This window comes from Carcharhinus amblyrhynchos, chromosome 13 (assembly GCF_965287045.1).
Source record: "Carcharhinus amblyrhynchos chromosome 13, sCarAmb.v2.hapA, whole genome shotgun sequence".
Taxonomy (NCBI): domain Eukaryota; kingdom Metazoa; phylum Chordata; class Chondrichthyes; order Carcharhiniformes; family Carcharhinidae; genus Carcharhinus; species Carcharhinus amblyrhynchos.
Window position 1 is genome coordinate 20,362,073 of NC_137336.1, and position 26,100 is coordinate 20,388,172.

The window sequence follows — 26,100 nt, forward strand, 5'->3', positions numbered from 1 at the left end:
ACATATATGAAACATTCCAGTAACATCACCATCAAAACACTTGACTGGCTCTTAAAGCAATCATATGATCACTTAATTATATAACATTGCCACATTCCCTACCAAGTTATATCAACAAAGTAAGACCTGTTACAAGGAAATTTGCTCTCTCTGTAGCAACCTGCCATACTTACTTTACAGACCTACTCTTGATATAGGTGCCCAGTGCTTCAGACTCCAGGTCTGAAGACAAGTGCAGCAATAATGGATTAGCAAGTTGAATATTAGAGCTCAGGCTACTAATGAAACAGAATATGCATTGCAATTGTTGAACTTAAATTTCAACATAATCATAACAAAGTTAGTAATTTAAAATTATCATCTGGTACCTAGGCAAAGATGTGGAGATGCCGGCGTTGGATTGTGGTAAACACAGTAACAAGTCGCACAAGCCACCAGCTTTCGGAGTACTGCCCCTTCATTAGGTGAGTGGGAGTTCTGTTCACAAACAGGGCATATAAAGACACCTAGGCAAAGCACAAATATCAAGCCATTAAGTAAATGCAGTGACATTCCTGCAGTGCATGAGATTGAGCATCATGTAATCAATGCTCCAGGAATTCATCCTGCCAGAGATGGTAAGCCTAGCAATATGATATGAAGAATAAAATTGATTTTGTTTTGTCATTGGCTGGAATTCTCCAACCTCGCCCTCAGCTGGAATTTTCCAGTCCTGTTGCTGTGAACAGAGATTTGGCTGAGTGTCAAATTCTCCATTCTTGTTAGTGAGGCATTTGAAACTGGAGAATTTCCGGCCATTAAATCTCATCTCATGCTCACATGGCTTAAACATCATTCTTATAAGTTCTGGCTTGCAAATCACTTATCCTATATAACGCATTATCTGCCAGCTGTTGTACAAAATTTTCCATCAGTCATCCATTACATAATTTATCTCTAATTCTCTGCACTGTCCTTCATATGATATTGTCTTCCTTTATATAATCCAGCATGTGTAGTTCAAAATACACATATATTTTAAAATATTCATTGTTTTTATTTTGGTGAACAGTATCAGCTCTCTAAGGCTTAAATTTTGGTTATATTGTTGCACCTGCTAAAATAAATATATCAATATTTATTTATCAATCCAATATTTACAATTCTCAACCTATGTAGGTAATTACATGATTATGAGGGGCAGCACAGTGGCACAGTGGTTAGCACTGCTGCCTCACAGCACCAGGGACCCGGGTTCAATTTCCAGTTTGGGTCACTGTCTATGTGGAGCTTGCAGGTTCTCTCCATGTCTGCGTCGGTTTCCTCCGGGTGCTCCAGTTTCCTCCCACAGTCCAAGAGACTTGCTGATTAGATGCATTGAATGTACTAAATTCTCCCTCAGAGTACCTGAACAGGCACCGGAATGTGGCAACTGTGGGACTTTCACAATAACTTTATTGCATTGTTAATGTAAGTCTACTTGTGATAAATAAATAAACTTTCAATGTAAATATGTTCAATTAGTAAAAGGGTGATGGTATTGAAGTATATGGGGTGATGTTCTCCAGCCTCCCAGCCGTGTGTTTCCCATCAGTGGGAAATGCTGTAATATTTGCTTGTAGTGGGATTTTCTGATCCTGCTGCTGTCGATGGGAATTCTCACTGACGTCACCCTATGCCAGTGGCAAACCCACGGGCGGGGGTACACTGCCAGCGGGATCAGAGAATCCCGCCAGCGTAAACAGCCAGAGAATTCCGGTCATGTACTTAGGGATAGAAGTACGATTGTAAACTCATTTCAAGGTCAGCACATATATGCTAATCATAAAATCTGACAGTGCAGAAGGAAGCCATTCGGCCCATTGAGTCTGCACCAACCACAATCCTACCTAGGCCCCATACCTATAACCCCACGCATTTAACCTAGCTAGTCCCTTGATATCAAGGACCAATTTAGCATGGCCAGTCCATCTAAACCACACATTTTTGGACTTGGGAGGAAACCGGAGCACCCAGAGGAAACCCACGCAGACACATGGGGAATGTGCAAACTCCACACAGACAGTGACCCAAAACGGGAATCAAACCCATGTCCCTGGCACTGTAAAGCAGCGGTGCTAACTATTGTGCCACCATGCTACCCCTCATAATAATGTAATTACTTACATAGGTTGAGGATTGTTAAGATTAAGTTTCACATATATTTGATGGGAATATTTTTACTGAAATAAAATATTCAGTATTTTTTTGAATATAATATGTGTTTTCTGAACTTTACTCTCTGAAACTCTCTTCCACCTCCTTTCTATTTTACTAATTGCCTTCAAAAGCATTCTTGAAAGCAACTTTGTCAAATCCTTGAATATTTTTACTCAACTTTTAGAAAAAGATTCAAAGTTTATTTTTCTCTTCCTCAAACGATATGTTTTACCTTAGTGCATCGGAAATAATATTAAAGTTCAGTTTACCATTTCAACTTTATTTTTTAAATTCTTAAGTTCTTTGTGTATAAAAATAAAATGCAGCAATTTTAAGTCAGCCACTGGGTGGTGATATTATTTCTCGCCATCAAAGAGTGTAAGTTAGATTTTCTTTTGAGGATTGGGCAGTTTAAGAATTTGAATCCAATGAACCAACTTTGAAACAGAAAGGCATTAATTCACAGAGTAAGTTGAAAGATTTGTGCAACTCTATCTGCCTTATAATTAGAATCTATGGCTCAGTTACAATGCACACCCTCTGAAAGTTAACATTATCTTTCACCTTTGTTTCATTATTTTCTTGATTTCTTTTTCCCAGACATAACTAGACATAACCCAGGCAACCCGACACCTCCCCCAGCCATCCCATTCATGTTCTAGTTTAGTAGGAGGTGCATTGGCTAAGATCAGGAATTCACTGTGCTGATTCTTGTGTTTATATCACGACAAAGGTGCCCACATCTTATTTTTCCAACATGCAGTGCAAATTTGCCACAGTTTTGTTTCACTTACAGGGTGAAAGGATTTTCAAACACATCTGTACATTATTATCTTTATAAAATTATGTATTTTTAATCTTTTATGAAGACTACACCATGTTGCTTCATTGGACTTACTGAAATAATTTTTATTTTTCAAAAGTTATTTGGAAGAAAATGTTCAGTTTAGGTGCCACGGTCATGCATCACAGGGTAAAGTATCAGTTGCATTGTTCCTAAATACAAGGGTAACAATCTATAAGTATAATGTATAAATAAACATATTTTAAACTTTTTATCAATTATATTATTAATTTTAATATAACATAAATATAACAAGGACACAGGGATCTGGTTTACATCCCACTTATGCTAATTAAAATGTAACAGGTTGGCCCTCTAAGTGAAAACATACTCCTCAAAAAGGCATCTTCTTCTATTTGTGCTGCACATGTGGACAGAGAAGTAACAATAAAAGGTCAGATGTAATAGGATTCATTATCAGCTTTTAATTAGTGATACCCTGCTTGGTATGATTCATTTTGTTATGCATTTTTGCCTTTTGTCTTTGACCTATAGCGTTTGATCAAACTTAAAGTATCTGTAATCAAACAAATCATTAGAACAATGATTATAATAATAAGGGGAACTGTAAAAGAAACAAATAAATTACAACAATATGGGTAAAACCCCATTTTTATTTACCTGTAATTTGCAATAAACAAATTGAAAACTTTAGCCAATTGCCAGGGCTTGTAATGTCTAAATGCTTCCAAGTGTACATATTTTCTATTAATTTTCTGTGTATAGTACAAGAGCTATTGGCCACTATTCAGAAAAACCTACTTCAGAAATAAGATTGCTGCACTTGTAGGCAAATAGGCTATCATAATTACACTGGAGGCATTCTGGGAAAGCTACAGGTTCTTCTGTGCATGCTGGGAAATGCTAAGCACAGGGAACGGATTCACAAGCTCATACAGCAGATGCTTCCAATTAAAATTTTAGTAGTATGCTTGAATAGGGTCTAACAAAGCAGACCAATGAATTGATTAATGCCATGTAGTTCTTAAGTATGTGGTGTAAAGATCACTTGGAGAATCCATGGATCATGAAAGGTATCGTCTTTATCATGACTTAAGCATTATAAACCAATAAAAGATGACCAAAGATTATGGTGACTCACTACAGGGTTTAGTCCCAGCATTTCTGAAGGAGGTAAAACTGCATGACACCATATCATTTACCTATTATAACAACAGAGATTGCACGTCTTGCATTTCATGTCATGGAGGGATAGTCTTAACACCGGAACACATCGGTGATGCATTGAAGACAGACTGTAAACCTAAATTTCCTAAGCCATGCTTTAATCTTGGACATTAATCTGAAATTGTTACTAAGCAAAACCCAGCTAGAGATGCTGAAATGCACTTAAATACGATTACTTGTATAATGATATGGATTTTGCTGATCAATATTAAAAATACAATTGATTCGTTGTTACCATCAATGCTGAATTTTGCGACAATGTTAGTTGTGTTAAATAGAAGTTGATGCATCTTTGTGTTGAATTTGATTTTTGATGACTGTTAAATGTGTGTTAATTTACACTTGATTCACTGTTGTACTGTAATTGATTTAATTAACTATTGATATGATTTGTACTGGAAAAAAACATTGCAGTCCAAAGGCTGGTTGAGTTGAGTTAGGAGTCACATATAAAAACGGCACGTCCCAATCAAATATTCTGATGTGTATGCAGCAATGAATAATGGGCAGGACAAGGTCATAAGATTGTGTCCGAAGCTCCAGAAGCAGAGGCGCAGGGGAAACATCACCAGGAAAAAGCTACAAAAAAAAGGCTTTGAAGCTGAAGGCAGAGATTTTAATTTTTTTACTGTATCACAAGAGAAGACTCCAATGAATCTCCTTTGGGAGTCCAGCTTCAAAGTGCAGAGATGGCAGAACTTTCAAGGATGAATTAAACCTTTTAAAATTCCAGACTGCAGCAAGTCCTGAGAAATGTTTAAAGTAATTCCGTATCCAAAGTGCAGCTTGAGAGAAACCTGTCGTTAAAACCCATTCTGAGACAAAGCCTAAACCCGTGGCACCCGAGCTCACCAGAAAAATAAAATTAATTTTGAGAACATCACAGCTATTCAGCTCGCTAAAAATCGAGGAAAGCTTGAATTTGATGAATACATGTACCAGCAAAGTAAAAAGCTAAACAAGAGAAGTCTGCAGGCAGCCAATCCAGACAAGCACTGTTAAAGAAACTTTTCAAGCTGAGCACCATTAACATTGTTGTGGAGCCTACCAGAAACCAGCAAGCATTGGAAACTCATTTGTTTCTGAGTGAACAGTGACACCATCTTGAAATCCAGAAAGCTCTTAAAGTAGAACATACACTTCTAAAAATGTAACTATAGATCAGAATTCTGCATTTCCAAATGAGTTTGCATTAATCCAAGATCTAGATCCAGATCAAAAAACTGCGGAATTTGGAGGAAAGGGTTCTTAAGGTATAGCATCACTTCAGGTTTATATAAAAAGTCAGAAGAAGACCAAGTGAATTTGTTATTTTACACACAAAGCCTCTTTTTGGGCAATATTATTACGAGACAAGGGGTGAAATTTTCCTGCCCTGCCTGCTGTGGGAATCATAGTGGGTGGGACATGGACATGCAAAGGTCCGTTTACCTCGGGCAGGATTTTCCGGCCTTGGGGTGGGTGTAGCCATAAAATCCCACCCAGGGAATTAATGAATCATTTGCAAAATTCAAAGAGGTGTTAAAACCATTCAACATTTATTTTATTCTAAGAAGCAAATTCTCAAAAAAGCTAAATTCAATGAGAGAGTCCAACAGCTGGAAGAAACTGTTGATTCATTCATCAATGATCTGTACAGGATGGCCGAAAGTTGCAAGTATGGAGACTTAAAATCTGTGCTCATCAGAGACAGAATAGAGGTAGGAGTAATGGATGGTGCATTCTCTAACCTCATGTAAGCAAAGGAAGATCTAACCTCAAAAACGCAATCCAGATAGTCAGAACTCCTCGAACAGCACAGAACCATTTTGAGGGGAGAGAATAAACTGTGGTGCAGAAGCCAACCCACAGTTCGGACACAACAGACACAAGAATTCTCCAGGCCAGGGAAAGCAATAGCCAACCCAGCCAGCAGAGCGACTATATCAATGGTGTTGAGCAAATCACAGGTGAGATCAATATCCTGCAATTTCAGCTCAATGTTTTCAGTACAACAGGATTCGCGACCATGCCAAACCGTACAGGGAAAAAAAATTCTGAACTGCGCAGAAGGCCCAAAGGCTTTCCATGAGGTCATGATTGCAAGCCTTGAAGAAACACAACCATGCTTCTTGGGTAAGATCGAAGGTCTTGGTTTCTTATTTGGGAATGCACACATTTCAGTCAATGGCCATTTAACACATTTTAAATGGAGACAGCTTCCAGCTTGTACTCTTTACTACACATTTGTAAATAGTTATTAAAGTCAGTAAGTTATGGTTAACGTATGTATGACTACGAAAACTTCTTCAGACTTACCAAACTGTAATCAATACCCTACAACAAGTGTGCCATGTGGCTTGCAAGAGAAATTGTTCCCACAAGAACCTTGGCAAGTTGCTACAGTGTATCTTGTAGATGGTATACAGTGCTGCCACAGTGGAGCGTTCTGTAAACATAGGTTTTAAGGCAATTGCAGAACAACCAGAGGCAATATGAAGAAAACGTTTTTTTACAAGGTGAGTTATTATGCTCTGTTGTGAATAGCCTGAATGGGTGGTAGAAGTAAATTCAGAATAGTATCTTTCAAAGGGTAATTAGATAAATACCCAAAGATGAGAAATTTGCCCGGTCATGGGTATAGGGCAGGGGTGTTGACTAATTAGATAGCTCTTTCAATGAGCCAGTACAGGTATGATGAACTAAATGGCCTCTTTTTTTGTTGTATCATTCTGTGATTCTAAAAGCTTTACCAACTTGTTTTTCCCCTTTCAACAATTTGTGTACGCTCACAGTGTATATGCATTGGAGATAATGCACAAAACATAAAGTGCATGATACAAGGGAAACTGTCATCTTTTATCCTGGGTTAAATTTATAAATATAGGACTTGGCACTTTGCATACAATACATGGTGACGACATTGCCATCTTTCTCTGCCAAATTCTATGCAGAAGGGCAAAGTTAAACATCACTCTGCTAGTGTGTTTGGTGAGGGGACAAAGGGCACTGCAGAGCTGATTTCCTGGGTCCTTTTGTGTTCTCAGTAAACCACTAAGGAAAATTTTCCAAGACATTTCTGCCCTCATTACATTTGCCCCTGACTTTATCTTATATGTTATTATACTGTCTGATAAATAAGAAAAGTAAACAAGAGTTTTGGTATTTACTCAAGAAATGCATTGTGCGTTTCCCTTTCTGCATTTTCTCTCATTGAAGAACACCTTGGTTCTCAATTATCACCTTCAGAATGCAGGGCCTCGCTTTATAAATAGTGTGTGCACTACAACCGTCTTACATACTGATTGTGGTTTCTACATCTTGCAAAGGAACAATGCACTACCCCATAACATTTCCCAGCTGCCCAGTCTTTGTTGCTACAAGTATCAGAATAGTCTCATTAAGAAAATGCTCTATTCAATGTGAAATGTGTCACATGATGCACAGTCAGACACAAGGGCTTTTCTGTTTAATCCATGATGTATGCAAAGTGCACTACAACATGAGAAGAGGGGCACCCTCTGGGTCACTGACTCTTTAGTCTATTTTCAATTCTTGACAGAATGTGATGCCTTTTGTATATAGCTGACCTCCTGCAGATTCATTACACATCTTATTTTAACATGTTTGAAAACTGTCGCCAGGGCATTAATGGTAACTTCCATAAATTCTGTCACATAGCAGTCCTACTTGGAGATGCTATCACTTCTGGTGGTGTGTGGCTGGGAAAGAAAAAGACAAAGGTGGATAATGGTTGATGGTAATATACAAAGCAGAAATCATGTGTTTGTTCCTTTGATTTGCTACATAATAAGTTACTGATCTCAGAGAATGCAGGGAATTATAATTAAACAAAGTATTTCACTTTTCCCCCTCACTTATTCTTCCCTTTTTCTTTTGATCCTCCTTCATCTCTCCTTTCCCCCATTCCTCTCCTTTCCTCACCCATTTCACTCCTCCTTCTCGCCCTCCTCTCCATGTGTCTTGTCATGTTTTCTCCCTCTCCATCCACTTATCCTAGTTAATCTTTCCTTCTCTCGCCTCCTCCCATCCTCCTCCATCTCTTTTTTTTCTGGTTCCTTTCTCCTTCCCCTCTTTTTCTCCTTCCCTCCGCATATCCCGCTCTTTTCCTGTCACCAACTTTCATTGTTCCTTCCTTTCCCAGATCTTTTCCCCTTCTCTTCTTTATCTCATTGCCATCTCCATCTCCATGTCTCCCTTCTTCCTGTTCCATCCAAGTTCAGATCTCCTTTGCTTCTCCTATTCTTGCTTTTCTTTCCTGTTCCCAGCCCTCCTCTTCCCCTTCCCTCTCTTCTTCCCTGCATTCTCCTCTTCCCTTCCAACTCCTCATTACCTCCCCTTCCCTCCTACTCTCCACCAAATTAACTGCTCCTTTTCTCTTTCCTTTCTTTGTTTCAATCTGCTCAGGAACAGTGACTCCGTTGAATCAGTGGGCTAGTGCAACATAATCAGTAGTGAAGAAGTGCAGCCAAGTCCCATGCTTTCAAGCAATTTGCCTTTTGTCACAAAAGACCCACTATTAATCATAGATTTTTCTACTGCAAAGTAACACATTGGCCAGGATTTTTACAAAGAGGTGCAGGTGATAGGGCTAGTAACAGGGGCACTGGTGCTCCCAACCCTTCATTGCACAGCTATCTCTCACTGGCTGCCCAATTAACTGCTGGTACGCTTGCGGGGGTGAGGTTCTGAGCGGGATGGAGACAGGCATTGACTAGGCAGCCACAGTGATGTCAGCTTGAGTTGATGGATGTGTTGGTCTCACTTTAAAGGGTTGCCAGCACCAGAACTTAACTAAAGACTTCCCTCTTTAAAGATTTCCCTCCTTAAAGCCTTCCTGGATTGAAGCCGGTCTTACCTAAAAATTCAGCTGGCAGTGCAACTTTGCCAGTGGAAGAAGGCCGTCAGGTCAGTGAAGCAGCCAATATTTCGGAAAGTAGAATGGAGCGCTTGTTGGCATGGCAGAAGGGAAGCTCTCAGGTCAATGACACCTCCCTGTATGTTTTCCTCCAGGAGACAAATCAAAAAAGGCAGGAGGTCCTCTTCACCAGGGATAGAAAGATAAGACCTCCCCACCCAACCAAACAAGCAAGGACAGATTGCGGCGATGTTAGCAGTTATGGGGTCATCCAGAGAACTTGGCTGCAGTGCTGAAAGCGTTTGAATGATCTCTGTTTGGCCAATGTAAGTACCCATACCATGGTTCCCTCAAGGATTAATAAATGGGATAAAATGTGAGGCTGCAGTTGCTGGGAAGCAGCACTCCATTCAGTTGGTGACAATTGAGTCAGGTAGCAGCATCTTACGTGAAAGGAAAAGATGTAATTAATCAATGGGCGCGACTCTGAAAATGGCAACATTTGCAACACTGCTTCAGAGCAGCCTAATACCGGATACATTTGAATGCCTCTAAAATGAACAGTCTGGTGCCATGCATCTAGGCATTGTGCTGTTGTACAGCAACTAACATTCCTCCTACACAATAAATGCTGGAAGATCTGACATCTGTGGAGAGAGGAAGGAGCTAACATTTCGAGTCTGGATGGTCATCCAAACTTGAAATGTTGGCTCTATTCTCTCTCCACATATTCTGTCTGACCTGCTGAGATTTTACAGCATTTTCTGCTTTTATTTCAGATTCCAGCATCTGCAGTAATTTGCATTGAACATTCCTCTTACTTGTTCCTGTAGAAAAGTGCCCACAATGTGAAAGAAAGGTCCCAAACCTGCAAAGGTGTTCCATTTGTTAATCCTTGAGGGAACCATGGTATGGGTACTTACATTGGCCAAACAGAGATCATTCAAATGCTTTCAGCACTGCAGCCAAGTTCTTTGAATGTCCGCATGACTACTAACCATCTCCGCAAACTGTCATTGCTTGCTTGATTAGGTGGGGAGGTCTTGCCTTTCTATCCCTGGTGAAGAGGACCTCCTGCCTTTTCTGATTTATCTCATGGAGAAGAACACGCAGGGAGGTGTCACTGACCTGAGAGCTTCCCTTCTGCTGCGCCAACAAGCACCTCATTCTATGTTCCCTCACATTGCCTGCTTCGCTGACCTGATGGCCTTCTTCCACTGCAGATGGTGAGATAGGGATGTGGACACAAGAGAGTGGAGTCAGCTCATAATCAAGCATAAAGGAGCCTTAGGCGAGCACAAAGAATAATGTTTTTGTATCCTTCATTGTACATGCATTTATCTGAACACCAGTTGATTCTGGAGGCTTGCATTTGGAAGGGCAAAACTCTTTGATCTCTTTGTCTCACATGACAGGTGCAGAATGCAGCACTGACATGACCTGCTGCCTTGTTCCTACCTTGATATACATGCTGAGGATCTGACACGCCATGTCCCATGCAAATTTTGCAAAAATGTAATGGGCCTGTAAAGTCCTGGCCAATTGCCATTTTAATTGTTTCAAGAATTCTTTTTCCAGATCCAAATGGTGTTTGCAGAAGTCATGCTATCCTTCCCTCATAAGACCTGTTGTGATGACTCAGTTCTGGCATTACCCCACTGGATTTCACACCATCTGCCACCCCCCATTCCCAACTCCCCACAGTCAGAGGAATTTGACCATAAGAAACAGTAATGAAGATACATAGCTTCTCTTGTTCATAACAATTTAAAAAATTCTAAATTTCCTAATTTATTTAAATATTCACTACCATTTTTAGTTTATAATTTTATTGTACATGTGTTGAATCTTGCTTTGGTTTTCAATGAAGAATTAAAATTAGACAGTTGTGATCAGCTAATAATGGTTTCATTTGGTATAATTCACAATAAATCCTAACACACTATGGTTCCCAAAAACATTTGTTCTTCAGTTTTTTTATATAGTTTGATGTATCACATTAATGATTGAAAGATATATTTTTTTATTTTGATTTTAGATTCAGCTGCTGCATCTAATTGTATTTCCTTCTGATAAAATATTACTTATGCTTTGCTTTTCATGCTATGGTTTTTCATAAAACTGTACGGAGCACAGATTGTTCTACCTTTCAAATCTGATTCCATGCTTGCTAGATAGAAATGTAAAGCAATTTACTCTTATCACTACTTTCAAAAGTACAACAATAAATGGTTTATGATTGCAGTCAGACCTTCAACCTGACACAGGTTTTACTTTCAATTGAAGTATATTAATAGAATTCACAGATTTACAATATTATTGATAGGCTTTTAAATGCAAGTGAACTTCTTTCTTCAGCTTGGTGAACAATTGGGTTTTTCGAATCATTTGATCAAAAGAAGTTGTGTGCTCCTCTCAGAAGTCACCAGTAGATGCACTATTTTTCAAAATATGAAATCATGGTGCATGTTACTGTGAGAAATTTCTATGCCCTTGCCTCAGCTAGTAGCACTCTTCGAGTTCATGCCTCCCTCCACTATGTCAACAAAAAAAAAGTAAACTGTCCCTTTAATGCAATTCTTAGTGAATGCTCCATTATTGGAGATTGCTGTTTCTCATTGGTATTTAATAATGTCTGCTGAACTGTGTATTTGTATGTGGACCATAACTGGGCTCAATTAGGATTCATTGCCTAAAATAGCCTGCAGATGCTCAATAATGTGGCTCATATTTCTGTGAGGTATGTGTACTGAAGGGTTGGTATTATGTGTGAACAGTATCACTTCAATAGCTGGGAAAAGGCTAGTTTACATTCAAAGGTTAATTTACATTTGCCATAACTTATTTGTACAACAAAATATTTTTCATTTCTTTCTTGACTTTATGCCTTAATTTTAATATTTTCCTTTTCTGTCAATTTACTCTCTTTCTATTATGAAGGCCCTATTTCAATGTTAGGTATAATTCATAGAATAATAGAATCCCTACAATGCAGAAAGAGGCCATTTGGACCATCCAGTCTGCACTGACAACAATCCCACCCAGGCCTTATTCCCGTAACCCCACATATTTACCCTGAAAATCCCATGACACTAGGGGCAATTTAATATGGCTGATCCACTAAACCCGCACATCTTTGGATTGTGGGAGGAAACCCACGCAGACACGGGGAGAAAGTGCAAACTCCACACAGACAGTGACCTGAGGCCAGAATTGAATCTACATCTCCGGCATTGTCAGGCAGTAGTGCTCACCACTGCGCCACTGTCTACAGGTATCTTCTGTACCAAACACATCAGACCTTTCTTCTTGTGACAACTACTCCACCACTATGGCCATTGCACTACCTTTGTTTGCTGTTTAGCATTGACCTGTGGATAAGTTTCCTCCATCCAAACATCATTCAGTTTGATCGCCACCATGAGACTCTAAAACCTCACCTCTGATTCCAGCCCCTTTCTGGCTGTTCAGAATGAAACCCCAAAGTGCACCTTAAGTGCGCAGCTCAGTTTTAATCTGAATTTCAAATCCCATGTTTGTCACTAACACTGACTCCAAAAGGTCAGCATTTATGTCTACAGCTGAGGCCCTTTACCAATGGTCAATGGTCACCTTCATGCCCAATTTTTCTTGTGCTTTCTCAGCTGATCTCCGAAGCTCCATCATATAAAAACTCATCCAAAACAATCCTGTTTTGTGCTTCTTCACCATCACCTTGTAATACAAGCGCAAGACTCAACAACAACAACTCACATTTGCATAGAGCCTTTAATATAATGAAATGTCCCAAGGCATTTTACAAGTTAATTTATTAGTCACAAATAAGGTTTACAATAACTCTGCAATGAAATTACTGTGAAATTCCCCTAGTTGCCACACTCCGGCACCCGTTCGGGTCAATATACCTAACCAGCACTTCTTTCAGATTGTGGGAGGAAACCCACACAGACACGGTGAGAATGTGCAAACTTCACACAGTGACCCAAGCCGGGAATCAAACCTGAGTCCCTGGCGTTGTGAGGCAGCAGTGCTAACCACTATATGAGCTTACATTAACAGTGCAATTACGTTATTGTGAAAATCTCCTAGTCGTCACATTCCGGCACCTGTTTGGGTACACTGAGGGAGAATTTAGCCTGGCCAATGCACCTAACCATTACAACTTTTTGACTGTGGGAGGAAACTGGAGCACCCAAAGGAAACCCCTGCAGACATGGGCAGAACATGCGGACTCCACACAGACAGTGACCCAAGTTGGGAATCAAACCTGGGTCCCTGGCACCGAGAGGCAGCAGCACTAACCACTCTGCCACAGTGTTGCCCTATGGGAGTGTCATAATTGAGCCCAATCCTGACATAGCCCAATGTCTACAAATACACATGATGTGGTCACAATTACTGAGTAGCAATGATAGCATGGGGATTGTACTAATTCTTCTTTGTCATAATTTGGAGACATTGGCCATAGTGACATATCTAGTTAGGAAAACAAGTACAGATTAGAAATTAAAGCCCCTTGTTTCATATACTCAGTACTTCACCAATCAAAGTGCAGACAACTATTGAATTTTTTTTGAAAACAAAAAGAGACTTGGATAGTTGTTATAATCGAGACATATCGTCTATAAGTTACTATTTTGAGGGTGGTGAGAGAGCAGAGGGGTCTGGACATAGATCGCTACAACTCTTCGAAGGTGGAAGATTAACAAGCACATGTAACAGATGTAATGAGTACAAAAGCAGAGAAATCCTGCTCAACTTTTACTAATAGTTGGGCCTCAGCTGAAGTACTGTGTGCATTTCTAGACCTTGTAATTTCGGAAGGTCGCCAAGGCCTTTTGAAAAGATGCAGAGGAGCTGTAAAGTCTCAGGATGTGACTCAGCAGACTTCTGCTGTTTTTGGTAGACCTAGCCAATGATTCGCTTCCCTAGTTTTGCCTCATAGCCCTGTAATTTCTTTTTCTCTTCATATGCAATCCCCTTATTAAGGTTCAGGACTCCTTCAGGACTGCACTAGAGCAGGACTTGAACCCACAAGCTCATGACTCAGAGGTGAGAATGCCACCAAACTGAGCCACCTGGTAATTGATTTTATTATTGTCATTAATTAGAGTGAAAAGTATTGTTTCTTGTGCGCAACGCTGACAAAGCGCAAGATACATTGAGAAGGAAAGGAGAGGGTGCAGAAGGTAATGTTACACAGGATGTGGAGAAAGATCAGCTTAATATGAAGTTGTCCATTCAAAAGTCTGATGGCAGCAGGGAAGAAGCTGTCCTTGAGTTGTTGGTATCTGACCTCAGACTTTTTTGTCTTTTTCCCCCGACAGAAAAAGATGGAAGAGAGTGGGTCCGGGGTGCATGGGGTCTTTGTTTATACTGCTGCTTTTCTGAGGCAGGGGAAATATAGACGGAGTCAACAGATGGGAAGCTGGTTTGGGTGATGGGGTTCAATTTTGGGCTTCGTTCATGACCCCTTTTTTTTGCAAGATTACAGTCTTGCAGGAGCCATACCAAGCGGTGATACAACCAGAAAGAATGCTTTCTATGATGCATCTGTAAAAGTTGGTGAGAGTCGTAGCGCACATGCCAAATTTCCTTTTGAGAAACCACCACCAACATGTCTTCCACCAGAGGCCCACACATCCTAGACCACTGCTACATAAATATCAAAGATGCCTACTGCTCTATCGCCCACCCACACTTTGGCAAAATCAGACAAGGCTGGGCATGTGAGCTGCTCCCGGGTTACAAGCAAACACTGAAGCAGGAGAATCCATCAAAGAAAGTCATGCAATGTTGGTCTGAGCAATCAGATGATCTCCTATGGGGCTGCTTGGAGTCAGTGGACTGGTCAGTATTTAAAAACTCTGCAACCAGCCTGAATGAGCATGCCACTACAGTAACTGACTTCATTAGTGTGTAGAAGACTGTGTGCCAAAGAAGCAAATCCACAGGTTCCCAAACCAGAAACCATGAATGAACAGGGATATCCACTGCTTGCTGAAGTCCAGATCTGAGGCATTCAAGTCAGGCAACATTGACCTATACAAGAAAGCCAGATATGATCGAAGGAGATCCATCAAAGATGCCAAAAGGCAGTACTGAACCCAGCTATAGTCCCAGGCTAGACCCACCGACTATAACAAGATCTGCAAGACATAACAGACTACAAGATAAAGGCATGCAAAATCGCCAGCTGTAACGCACCCCTCTCTGATGATCTCAATGCATTCTACACCTGTTTTGAGCAAGAGGTCAGTGAGAGCATGCCCTCCATCCTGGATGGACCTGTATTTGGGGTCACCAACATTGCAGATGTCAGAGCAGGATTCTTGAAGGTCAACCCATGGACAGCGACTGGCCCAGATGGGATACCCGGATGAGGACTCAGATCCTGAGCAGATCAACTGGTGGAGGTATACACAGACATCTTCAACTTCTCTTTACAACAATCTGAGGTTCCAATCTGCTTCAAGAAGACAACCATCATCCGGGTACCAAAGAAAAACCTCAATGACTATCGGCAGGTGGCTCTGACATCTATCATTATAAATTGCTTTGAAAGGCTAGTCATGGCATGAATCAATTCCAGCCTCCCAACTATCTGGATCCACTACAGTTTGTCTACCGCTGCAACAGGTCCACAGCAGTTGTCATCTCCCTGGCCCTGCATTCAACCCTGGAACACCTAGATAATAAGGATACCTGTGTTAGACTCCTATTTATTGACCACAGCTCAGCCTTCAACACCATTATTCCCACAAAACTCATTTCCAAACTCTGTGGCCTGGGCCTCGGCACCTCCCTCTACAACTGGATCCTAAAGTTCCTAATTCACAGATCACAATCAGTAAGCATAGGCAACAACACCTCCTCCATGATCATCCTTAACACCGGTGCCCCATAAGGATGTGGTCTCAGCTCCCTACTATATTCCTAATACACCTATGATTGTGCGGCCGAATTCCCTTCCAATTCGATTTTTAAATTTGCTGACGACACCACCATAGCGGTAGGATGTCAAACAATGATGAGATAGAGTACAGGAATGAGATAGAGAATCTGGTGAACTGGTGTGGCAACAATAATCTCTCCCTCAATGTCAACAACATAAAAGAGATTGTCATCGACTTCAGGAAGTGTAAAGAAGAACGTGCCCCTGTCTACATCAACAGGAGGAAGTAGAAAGGGTCGAGAGCTTCATGTTTTTAGGTGGTCAGATCACCGCCAACCTCTCCTGGTCCACCCATGCCGACACCAATAAGAAAGCCCATCAAAGCCTCTACTTTCTCAGAAGACGAAGGAAATTTGGTATGTCAGCTACGGCTCTCACCAACTTTTACACACACAATATAGAATGCATTCTTTCTGTTGTATCACAGCTCCTGCTCTGCCCAAGACTGCAAAGAACTACAAAATGTCTTAAATGTAGCGCAATCCATCACGCAAACCAGCCTCCCTTCCACTGACTCTGTCTACACGTCCCACTGCCACTGCCTCAAGCAAAGCAGCCAGCAGAATAAAGGACCTCACATACCGCTGACATTCTCTCTTGCACTTTCTTCCATCAGGAAAAAGATAAAAGGGTCTTTGGTCACATACCAAAACACTCAAGAACAGCTTCTCCCCTGTTGTCAGGCTTTTGAATGGATTTACCTGACATTAAGTCGATTTTTCCTCTACACCCTAGCTGACTGTAACACTACATTCTGCACTCTCTCATTTCCTTTTCTATGATTTGTATAATACTCAAGAAACAACACTTTTCATTGTATGTTAATACATGTGACAATAATAAATTCAAATCAAATGTTGGCCTGTTTTTTTTTTTAACTATAGCATCCGCATGGAGGGACAAGGACAGGTTGTTGGTGGTTTGAATCAGATATGTACCAAGTTGTGATAGAACCCATAAGAACGTGTGGAGCACTGGGAGGGAAGAAGTTATCTAATCCAAATATATTATAGAATCAAAGAAGTTTATAGCATGGAAACAAGCTCATTGGCTTAACTTGTCCATGCCATCTTTTTTTAAACCCCTAAACTAATCCCAATTACCCACATTTGGCCCATATCTCTCTATACCCATCATATTCAAGTAACTGCCTAAATGCTTTTTAAAGGACAAAACCGTACCCGCTTCAACTACTATCTCTGGCAGCTTGTTCCAGATACTCACCACTGTGTGTGAGAAAAAATTGCCCATCTGTACACTTTCCCTATCTCTCTCCCCTCACCTTTAAACCTATGCCCTCTAGTTTTAGACTCACCTACCTTTGGGGAAAGATATTGACTATCTAGCTGATTATTTTGTAGACCTCGAAAAGATCACCCCTCAGCCAGGGGGAAAAAGTCTCAGTCTATCTAGCTTCTCCTTATAATTGAAACCATCAAGTCTTGGTAGCATCCTAGTCAATCTTTTGTACACACTTGTCATTTGATTGAAGCTTTGGGAAAAAAGGTGGGGCTGGCAAAATTATGGAAGGTGGGTGGGTGGGGGAAAGAGAGAGTGTGGAGCTTTTCGGAGCATTATGGCAAGCGCTGGGTACGTCGCAGCTTTTGCTGTCATTACGGTAGAAAGGTACCTGACTGACAACCTGGATGACGCCATGCAGTGAACGCTCGGAAGCTGCTGACCGGCGGTGGCAACGGTCTACAGGCGACGGCGAAGGAACATTCCTTTCCCAGACAGCGAGGAAAGTTGGCACACTCGTTCCCGCATCCGAAAAAAAAGTTTAATATTTCCCTCCCCTCAGTAACGGGACGGTGATATTTGGGGCACGTTTCGGTTGGAAGCGCGAGCGGGGTCTCCGAGCTCGAGCTTCTCCCCCCTCCACGGCCCGGCCGAACATGGAGGCGTGAGGAAGGAAAACATCCAAAACAGCGTCCCAGACAACTCCAAGAGGGAAGAAGGAGGAGGAGGAGAGGGAATGTTTCCAGGCGAAGCGCCGCCGGCGCGGAGCGTCAGCGACCACTCGGCCTTTCTTCCCCTCCTCACCCGCCGATGGCGGAGCTGGAGTCGCTGAGCACCTCCGCTGCCGCTCGCCATGCCCAGGTCGAACAAGGGCCATGGAGAGCTGCCCCTGCCGCCCGGCTGGGAAGAGGCGACCGACTACGACGGCAAGCCCTACTACATCGACCACAACACCAAGCGGACCAGCTGGGTAGATCCCCGCGACAGGTGGGTTAGGCCTCGGTTAGCAACCCCAAACACAAGTGGCCGCTCCGCTTTGCCAAATAAGGTCCTGCCGGCGGCCGAGGTGCGCCTGCGCGACCTGTCGGCGATGGCGCGGCCGAACTGCCGGTTGGTGCGCATGTGCGATGTTTCCCGGGACCGCGAAGCACCTGCGCATGCGCGACATTCCATTCGGCAAGTTTTCGAGGTCATTCCAATGCACCTGCTTAACCTTCCTCCTTAACTGGCTGGCCAGCCCATAGCAAAAGCAGCATTGCAATTTAAAATGATGGGATAATTTACGAGAAGCTTTATTTGCTGAGGCAGAATCAGCTTGACACAGTAATGCAGGCGCTTACGAAACAGTTCTCAAGCTGCACAGCTGTCTTTTTTTCCTCAAACGTGAAACGAAGTGGCTGCCAGTAACTAACCCTCAGCTAGTGGTTGAAGTGCATTTTCAGTTCTTGTGGTTTTATTTTGTCTTTCTGGTTAACTGCTGAGCAGTTTTACATTTTCTCAAACTGACCAATTCGAGGTGCAACGTTCAGGCCAGATGCCCCTGTTACTTACTAAGATAAAGGCAAAATACTCTGCAGATGCTGGAATCTGAAACAAAGCAGAATATGCTGTAGAAATTCAGCAGATCTGATAGTATCTGTGGAGAGAGCCAGTGTTTCGACTCAAAATTTGTTTTAATTTATTATTGTCACATATGTAAGTGTACAGTGAAAAGTATTGTTTCTTGCGCTATATAGATGAAGCATACCGTATATAGGGAAAGGAGAGGATGTGGAATGTAATGATACAAGGGTCATCCAGACTCGAAATGTTAGCTCTATTCTCTCTCCACAGATGCTGTTAGACTGCTGAGTTTCTACAATATTTTGTTTTTGCCCTGTTACTTGTCAGATATCTCCATTAAAGTAAAATTAAAGTTTATTTATTAGTCACAAGTAGGCTAACATTAACATTGCAATACTGTGAAATTAACATTTAAAATGGATGATTATTTATTATCATATTACTGTTTCTGGAAACTTGTGTGCAATTTGTTGCTGTATTTCTTGCATTGCCCTGCCTCCAACTTCAGGTGTGTTCAAAATATTTGGTCCTCCGTTCACTGTATTACTTATGTAGCTGTTGACCCCTCCTTTTGTCCCTAGAAAAATGTTATTCTCTGCAATCTGGTTAATATCCCTTTCAAGACCGTGGCTTCACTCTTTCACCTGGAGGAAACCTACACAGACATGGGGAGAACAGGCTCCACACTGACAGTGGCCTAAGCTGGGAATCAAACCTGGGTCCCTGGCACTGAGACAGCAGTGCTAACCACTGTGCCACCATGCTGCCCTGTGACTCCTAATAAAGCCAGAAACCTCCAAAATGGAATCAACCCTGAATTCAAATGGCCCTATTGAATTTGGGTGCTCCCTTCTCCCCCCATGTGAATCACACCATCCCCTTTCCCCTACTGGCAAAAGTTGGATTTGTTGGAAGTAGGGGCAGGATTTTTACATCAGGTTATGTGTGCCATTTTTAAAGTTGACTTTGTGAAAATCCTGACCATGGTCTCCGGATCAAATGTTGGCCATTAGGCCTGAGATAAGAGAAAATGTCTTCACTCAGTATTGAATCTTTGGCATTTCTTACTCCAGTAGGCTGTAGATGTCTATTCAAAACTGAGATAGATTTTTTGTGCACTGAAGAAATTGAGTGATGGGAGCAGGGTGGGGAAGGGGAGTTGATGTAAAATCCCCCAAAATGACAGAACTGGCTTGATGGACTGTATGGCCTGTATTCCTGCTTCCAATTTTCTTCTTGTTATCAGCAAGCCTTGATATAATATGGTCAGTGCATTCATTAAGTCATTCCTATAGATTAGAAATAGCGGAGACCAGAGCACTGATCCTTGCAACAGACCACTAGTTAGACGTGGCTATTTCTGAAAATGATTCATTTATTTGCACTCTGTTTTCTGTCCATTAATCAATCCTTAAGCATGATCAAGCATGACCCATGATACTGGGTCTGTACTCATTGGAGTTTAGAAGGATGAGGAGGGATCTTATAGAGACATATAAGATAATGAAGGGGATGGATAGGGTAGAGGTAGAGAGATTCTTCCTGCTTAGAAAGGATAGCAGGACTAGAGGACACAGCCTCAAGATAAGGGGGGGGGGGTGCGCAGTTTAGATCAGAGTTGAGCAGGAACTTCTTCACTCAAAGGGTGGTGAATCTCTGGAATTCTCTGCCCGTTGAAGTGGTGGAAGCTACCTCGCTAAATATGTTTAAGTCACGGGTAGATAGGTTTCTGATAGGGGAATTAAGGGTTATGGGGAGAAAGCGGGAAAGTGGAACTGATCCACTTCAGATCAGCCATGATCTTATTGAATGGTGGGGCAGGCTCGAAATGGCCTACTCCTGCTCCTATTTCTTATGTTCTCATGTTCTTATAATATTAACTCTCACCCATGTAGGCGCTAATCTTGACATTTTATCCAATATCTTCTAAAGATAAAAGACACTGCAACCAATGGTTCTCTGTAATCTACCCAGCTAGTTGTACCCTCTAAACACTATAGATTTGTTAAGAACTATTTTCCTTCATAAAACCAATGGCTCTGTCTAATATTATGTTATTAATAGTTGATTTTAGCATTTTTCCTGCTACTGATGCTAGCCTAATTGTCCTATGGGTTCCTCATTCTCCCTCCTCTGTCAGCATTGTTATATTTGCTTCCTTTCAATTCATGGGGACCATTCTAAAATTTTGGGAATTGTGGAAGATCAAGATTGATGCATCCTTAAATTCTACTTGGTTTGAAACCATAGGTTTCATTAGGTCCAGAGGATTTGTTGACTTGTGGTCCCATTTAATTTTTTTTAATACTTTTTATTATCAGTTATTTTAAGTTCCTCACTCTTACTAGACCCTTAGTTCCACACAATTTCTAGTTCAGTGTGTCTTCTGCTCAAGATATTGGTTGAATATCTCTGCAATTTCCTTATGCTCTTGTAATTTTCTAGCCTCTGCAAAAAAAACCCACACTTTCTTTTGTTTTCTTTCCACGAAAAGAGCTTTACAATCTGCTTTTATATTTCAATTTCTTGCTCATCTTTTCAAACGTTCCAAATCCACAGGCTAACTATTTTGCCTCACATTGTCTATCTGCTATCTTCTTGCCTTAATTGGTTTATATCCTCTGGCTTCAAATGTCCTTGCTTGCTTTCCCACCGGCTGCCATGGCTCCATTCTCATAAAACTGGTGACCACCTAGTACCCCTTCCAGGACTTCATGTTATCTGACATTGCAAATGGTTCCTTCCTTTACAGGTATTGGTCTTTCCCTTTCAAAGTTGCCATCAATTTCAAAATTCCAGCTTCGACCTCTTTGCTGTTATAAACTCCAGCCTTCCTTTCCTCTCATATTTTTAACCTGTTTTCATCTTCCAAATCCACGCCACAATTCAATGTTTGAATCAATAATCAGATTTCCATATTTACCATAAAACTGAATTAGCCCTAATTGTAATCACAAAAGACTCACCTATAATATTTCAAATTTGGAGTTGTGGCTGACAGAATGATACAAATTGACTCCAGCAGATCATGGGCTAGCAGAATGGAATTTAATATGGAGAAGTGTGAAATGATGCGTTTCGGCAGAAGGAATAGTTAGGGGCAAATAGACACAGTTCTTAAAAGTGTACAGGAACAGAGGGATCTGGAGCCCTAGATCTTTGAAGGTAGCTAGACATATTGAGGGAGCAGCTAGCAAAGTATATGTTATCTGACTGGAGATGTCTATCATCCCTCAAAAATTGGTGCTAACAGTTGTTACCTGTCCCATTTTCAGCTAGCTGCTTGTAATTGTCAGACTCACTGGTAGTTGTCCTCGTTCCAGAGCCTCCTACTACACTGCAGCACCATGTTCCCTTGGCACTGCTCACTTAATTCACATGCTCTTGCACCTCTTGGGAAGCCCCCACTCCTGCAAGATCCCCAGGAGATTTCTGATTGGATGAAAACACAACTTGCTGTCACTAGTTAACAGTATATTTGATTCAGTACTCCCATTTTCAGAGCATGCTCGGTAACATTTTTCAGTATTGAGCACAAGAACAGGGAAGTTATGCTAAATTGCAAAAAAGCTCTGGTTAGGCCAGAAGAAGAGTATTGCATCCAGTTCTAGTCACACATTGGGAAGGATATAACAGTCTATGAGAGCATGCAGAGGAGATTTACTAGGACAGTTCCAAACTTGAGGGTTAGGTTGGAGAAGTTGGATTGTTGTCCTTGCTGCCAGGGAGATTGAGGGGAGATTTGGTAAGAGGTATACAAGATTATGACAGGTTTAAAGAAAGTAGACAAAAGCTGTTCCAAGTAGCTGAGGTGGGAGATCTGGAGGATATACAGATTTAAAGTTTTGGGCAAGAGGGGGTATCAAGAACTTTTTTTGCAGTGAGTTATAATGACCTGGTACTTGCTGTCAGTGAATATGGCGGAGATGATTAGTAATTTCAAAAGGAAATTGGATGAGTACTTGAGCAAAATAAACCTGCAGGACTACGTGGATAGAGCAGATGAATGGAATTGACTGAATTGCTTTTCAGAGAACAGGTGTGAGGTTGATGGGTTGAAAAATCTCTTTGTCATTTTGAATTAATAACCTTTGTGATTGATTATTGTACATTGTGTTTCATTTACCTCCTTGATCTCCTTGCATCTTTTGGTACAGTAAACCACACCACCTTCCTTCCGTGCCCTTCCTCTAATTTTCAGTTCAGTGTCCTTACTTGGTTCCATCTTATCGAGAGCATATTCAACAATGATTTCTCTTCCTGCGCCTCCACCATTACCTTTGGAATCCACAAGGATCTGTGTCTGTCCATCTCTAGTCCTTAACTATACCTTATCCATTTGCAACTTCTTCCAAAGACATAGGGTTGACTTCCCCACACGTGCTTTGGAACTTAGTGCTACCTCTTCACCATCTCCATTACCACTACGTTAACGGACCCGCAAGACGACTTGTTCTAGAGAACCCCCAGTTTCCTGCCATTCAAGTTTGGCAAGGCAGAAACCAAAACATTTCAATCCATGCCACAAATTCTGTACCTTTGCTGTCAATTCTCTTTCCTTGGCCACTGTCAGCCAAATCAGAACATCTGCAATGGCAGCTTTCTGTTTGACTCTGACCTGATCTTTTAACCCTATGTTTCTCCATCATAAAAACTGTGTACTTACATCTGTATATTATTACCCACTTCCACCGCACTACCTGAGATAATTTCATCCTGAAAGTTCTTTCCATGCCTTTGTTAAACTGTAAGTCAACTATGGCCAATCTGTTAATGTAGTGAACTTAGTGAATTTATCCATCTGATAAAGGAAGAAGCTGGAGCTAGACTATCTGCAGCATCGGTTCATTCACAAAACCCAGTGTCACAAAAGTGCATACTACTTTTCCCTTCCACATTGTTCTCCCCCATTTGTGGAAACTGGTTCTTATATATGTGCCTGTAATCCCAACTATGGCATTCATTCAATTATCACAGCATTTGCAACATTAACAGATCTGTGCTCTTCTGTTATCTTTGATTCCTCCAAAACTACAATTAGTATCCTATCTCACACTGGGCCTGCAACCTTTTGTCTTTGTCTTTACTGATTTACATTGTCGTCTTGTCCCCAGCATCTCCAATTTTAAAATTGTCATTTTGATGATTAAATCTTTGTGGGTTTGCCTCTCTATGTTTCTAATCTTTTCCAAAGATATCATTCCTCTGACACGTCCTTTCTGTATACATTGACCCACGATTGGTGCCTTCAGCCATCTCGGCCTATGTTCTGAGATTCCATCAATAAATCCCCTTACTCTTCACTCACCTGCTCCTTGACCTTTTATCAAGCTTTTGGTTACCTCTTTATCTTTGACTCAGCAATCATAGGATAATTGGCAATCTTGGTTGAAGTATACAAAATAGTGGGTGAGAACCAAGAGTGGAAAAGACACGAAACAAATGATTAGTTCCCATCAGCTATTTTGCACATATCAACGAATCTCTGCACGGAATCTTAAGGGTCTGCCATTACCTTAAATCAGTTTCTCAACTCCACTTGGAGTTTGCACTGTGGAATGAAGTGGGTTGAAAAATTAAATTTCAACTGTAAAATTGTTATTCAAAGCACATTGCACACTTGGGAGATTATAAAATATATGTTAGTTCTGTGGTTCTCTGCATACTGGTACTCATTGTTATTTGGTGATGTGCAGCATTTGGCAAGTTGTTGGTTTATGTGATATGGTAGAACAGTTAAAGGTGTTACCTTCAGACCTGATCACAATTGGCCCTTGAGCTTCATCACCAAGAAGTCATTGAGCTGCAGGTGCCAATTGTATGTCCCAATACATCGCGCTAATTGAGGTCTTAAGATTCTGTCCACCTCCAACGTTGAGCTAGTCTGCAGGTACGTGTATTGGGCGAGGCAGGCAAACAAAGTGCAGTCCTGGTCTGCAGTTATCTGAAGTTTTATTGTGGAGGTATTTGTATCACTTTTTGTAGCTGCACAGAAATGAAACTAAAAAATATTGTCTTTCTGTGGGCGACCTGGTGTTTCCTTTAAAGACCACCAGTTAAGCTGTTGAAAATCTCTTAACAACTGGACCAAGTATGCACAACATGAGCTCCAAAGTTTTGATGACCAATTTTGCAGTATCTGTTAGGGGCTAATAGCCTGCATATTTAGAAATCACATGCTTGCAGTTTTACATACAAACATAAGAATTCGGAGCAGGGGAAGGCCACTTGGTCCCTTGAGCCTGCTCTGCTGTTTAAGATAATGGCTGATGTGACTCGACTTCACATTCCCATTTTACTCTTGGAAACCTTTCACCCTTTTGCTTATTGTGAACATGTCTATATCTCTGTCTTAAAATATTCAAAGACTTTGCTTCCAGCACCTTGCAAGGAAAAGCGTTCCAAAGACTCTCAACCCTTTGAGAGAAAATAAGTCTTAATTGAGTGACCCTTATTTTTAAACTGTTATGCAACTGATGCACCACTGGAGGAATATTACATGCGGACGATAGCAACGGGAAATCTTGCCGTCTCCCCAATCCCACGTTGATTTTTTTTCCAGTTAAAAATGGGGTCAAGTAGTCAGTTTCCTCCCTTGTACGTCAACACGTATTGAAGCTTTTGACCAACTGCATTTTGGGAAGATTACAGATTGGTTTAGCCACTGATACACAAGGGAAACATCTGTACATTGGAGGTGATGCCGCAAAAGACGACAAAGCTGATCACTGATCAAAGAAGTAAATTATGATGCAAGGTTAGGAGAACAATCAGACTTTTAAATAAAGACTAATGATAGAAGCCTTTATAGTGGAATATAAGATTTATAAATAATAAATAGGAGCCAAGGGGATACTAAAGTGAAACATAAGTCAGTCATAAGTGTACTGAAACATAAATAGACTTATACCTAAATGATGAGGCAGTTGAGACCCATTGCTTGCAATTCTTGTTCCACATGGGAACGCCAGTGGATAAAAACGTGTGCAAAAAGTTTCCCTAGTTGCTTGAGTTTCAGATTTGAGCTGTAGAGTGGCTGGAATCTGCAGGAGATATGGGACATTTCCTGGATTTCGCTTTGCAGGATGTGGTTGCCCCACAGACATGGACGGTTCAGGGAGATCGTAAGTAAGCGGCCATCCTGGAGGATAGCAAAAAGAGGAAGGCAGTACAGGAATCCTCAGAGTTTGTATACAAATTTGGGTTTCTGTGCAAAATTCTGGTGCAGTACAGAGCAAATCCATGGCACTGTGGAACAATTTACATTGCACTAAC

At 41.3% G+C, this 26,100-nt stretch overlaps 1 protein-coding gene and 1 long non-coding RNA gene across 3 annotated transcripts in view; one reads left to right on the plus strand and one right to left on the minus strand.

Annotated features, from left to right (window-relative positions):
- The window catches only part of LOC145351750 (uncharacterized), a 34,518-nt gene extending 16,794 nt beyond the window's left edge, over nucleotides 1-17,724 (minus strand). Inside the window, exons 1-2 of the long non-coding RNA XR_013888451.1 lie at nucleotides 17,654-17,724; nucleotides 369-506 (exon numbers count right to left, since the gene is read on the minus strand). This is a non-coding gene — a long non-coding RNA (uncharacterized LOC145351750). The remainder of the gene's footprint in view (nucleotides 1-368; nucleotides 507-17,653) is intronic.
- The window catches only part of LOC145351749 (protein KIBRA-like), a 123,161-nt gene continuing 114,761 nt past the window's right edge, over nucleotides 17,701-26,100 (plus strand). Inside the window, exon 1 of one of the 2 annotated variants that reach the window (XM_080201358.1) lies at nucleotides 17,701-18,249. In XM_080201358.1, coding sequence (XP_080057484.1) covers nucleotides 18,116-18,249 — 134 coding nt within the window. In that variant the 5' untranslated portion in view covers nucleotides 17,701-18,115. The remainder of the gene's footprint in view (nucleotides 18,250-26,100) is intronic. The other variant, XM_080201357.1, reaches the window with a different exon arrangement.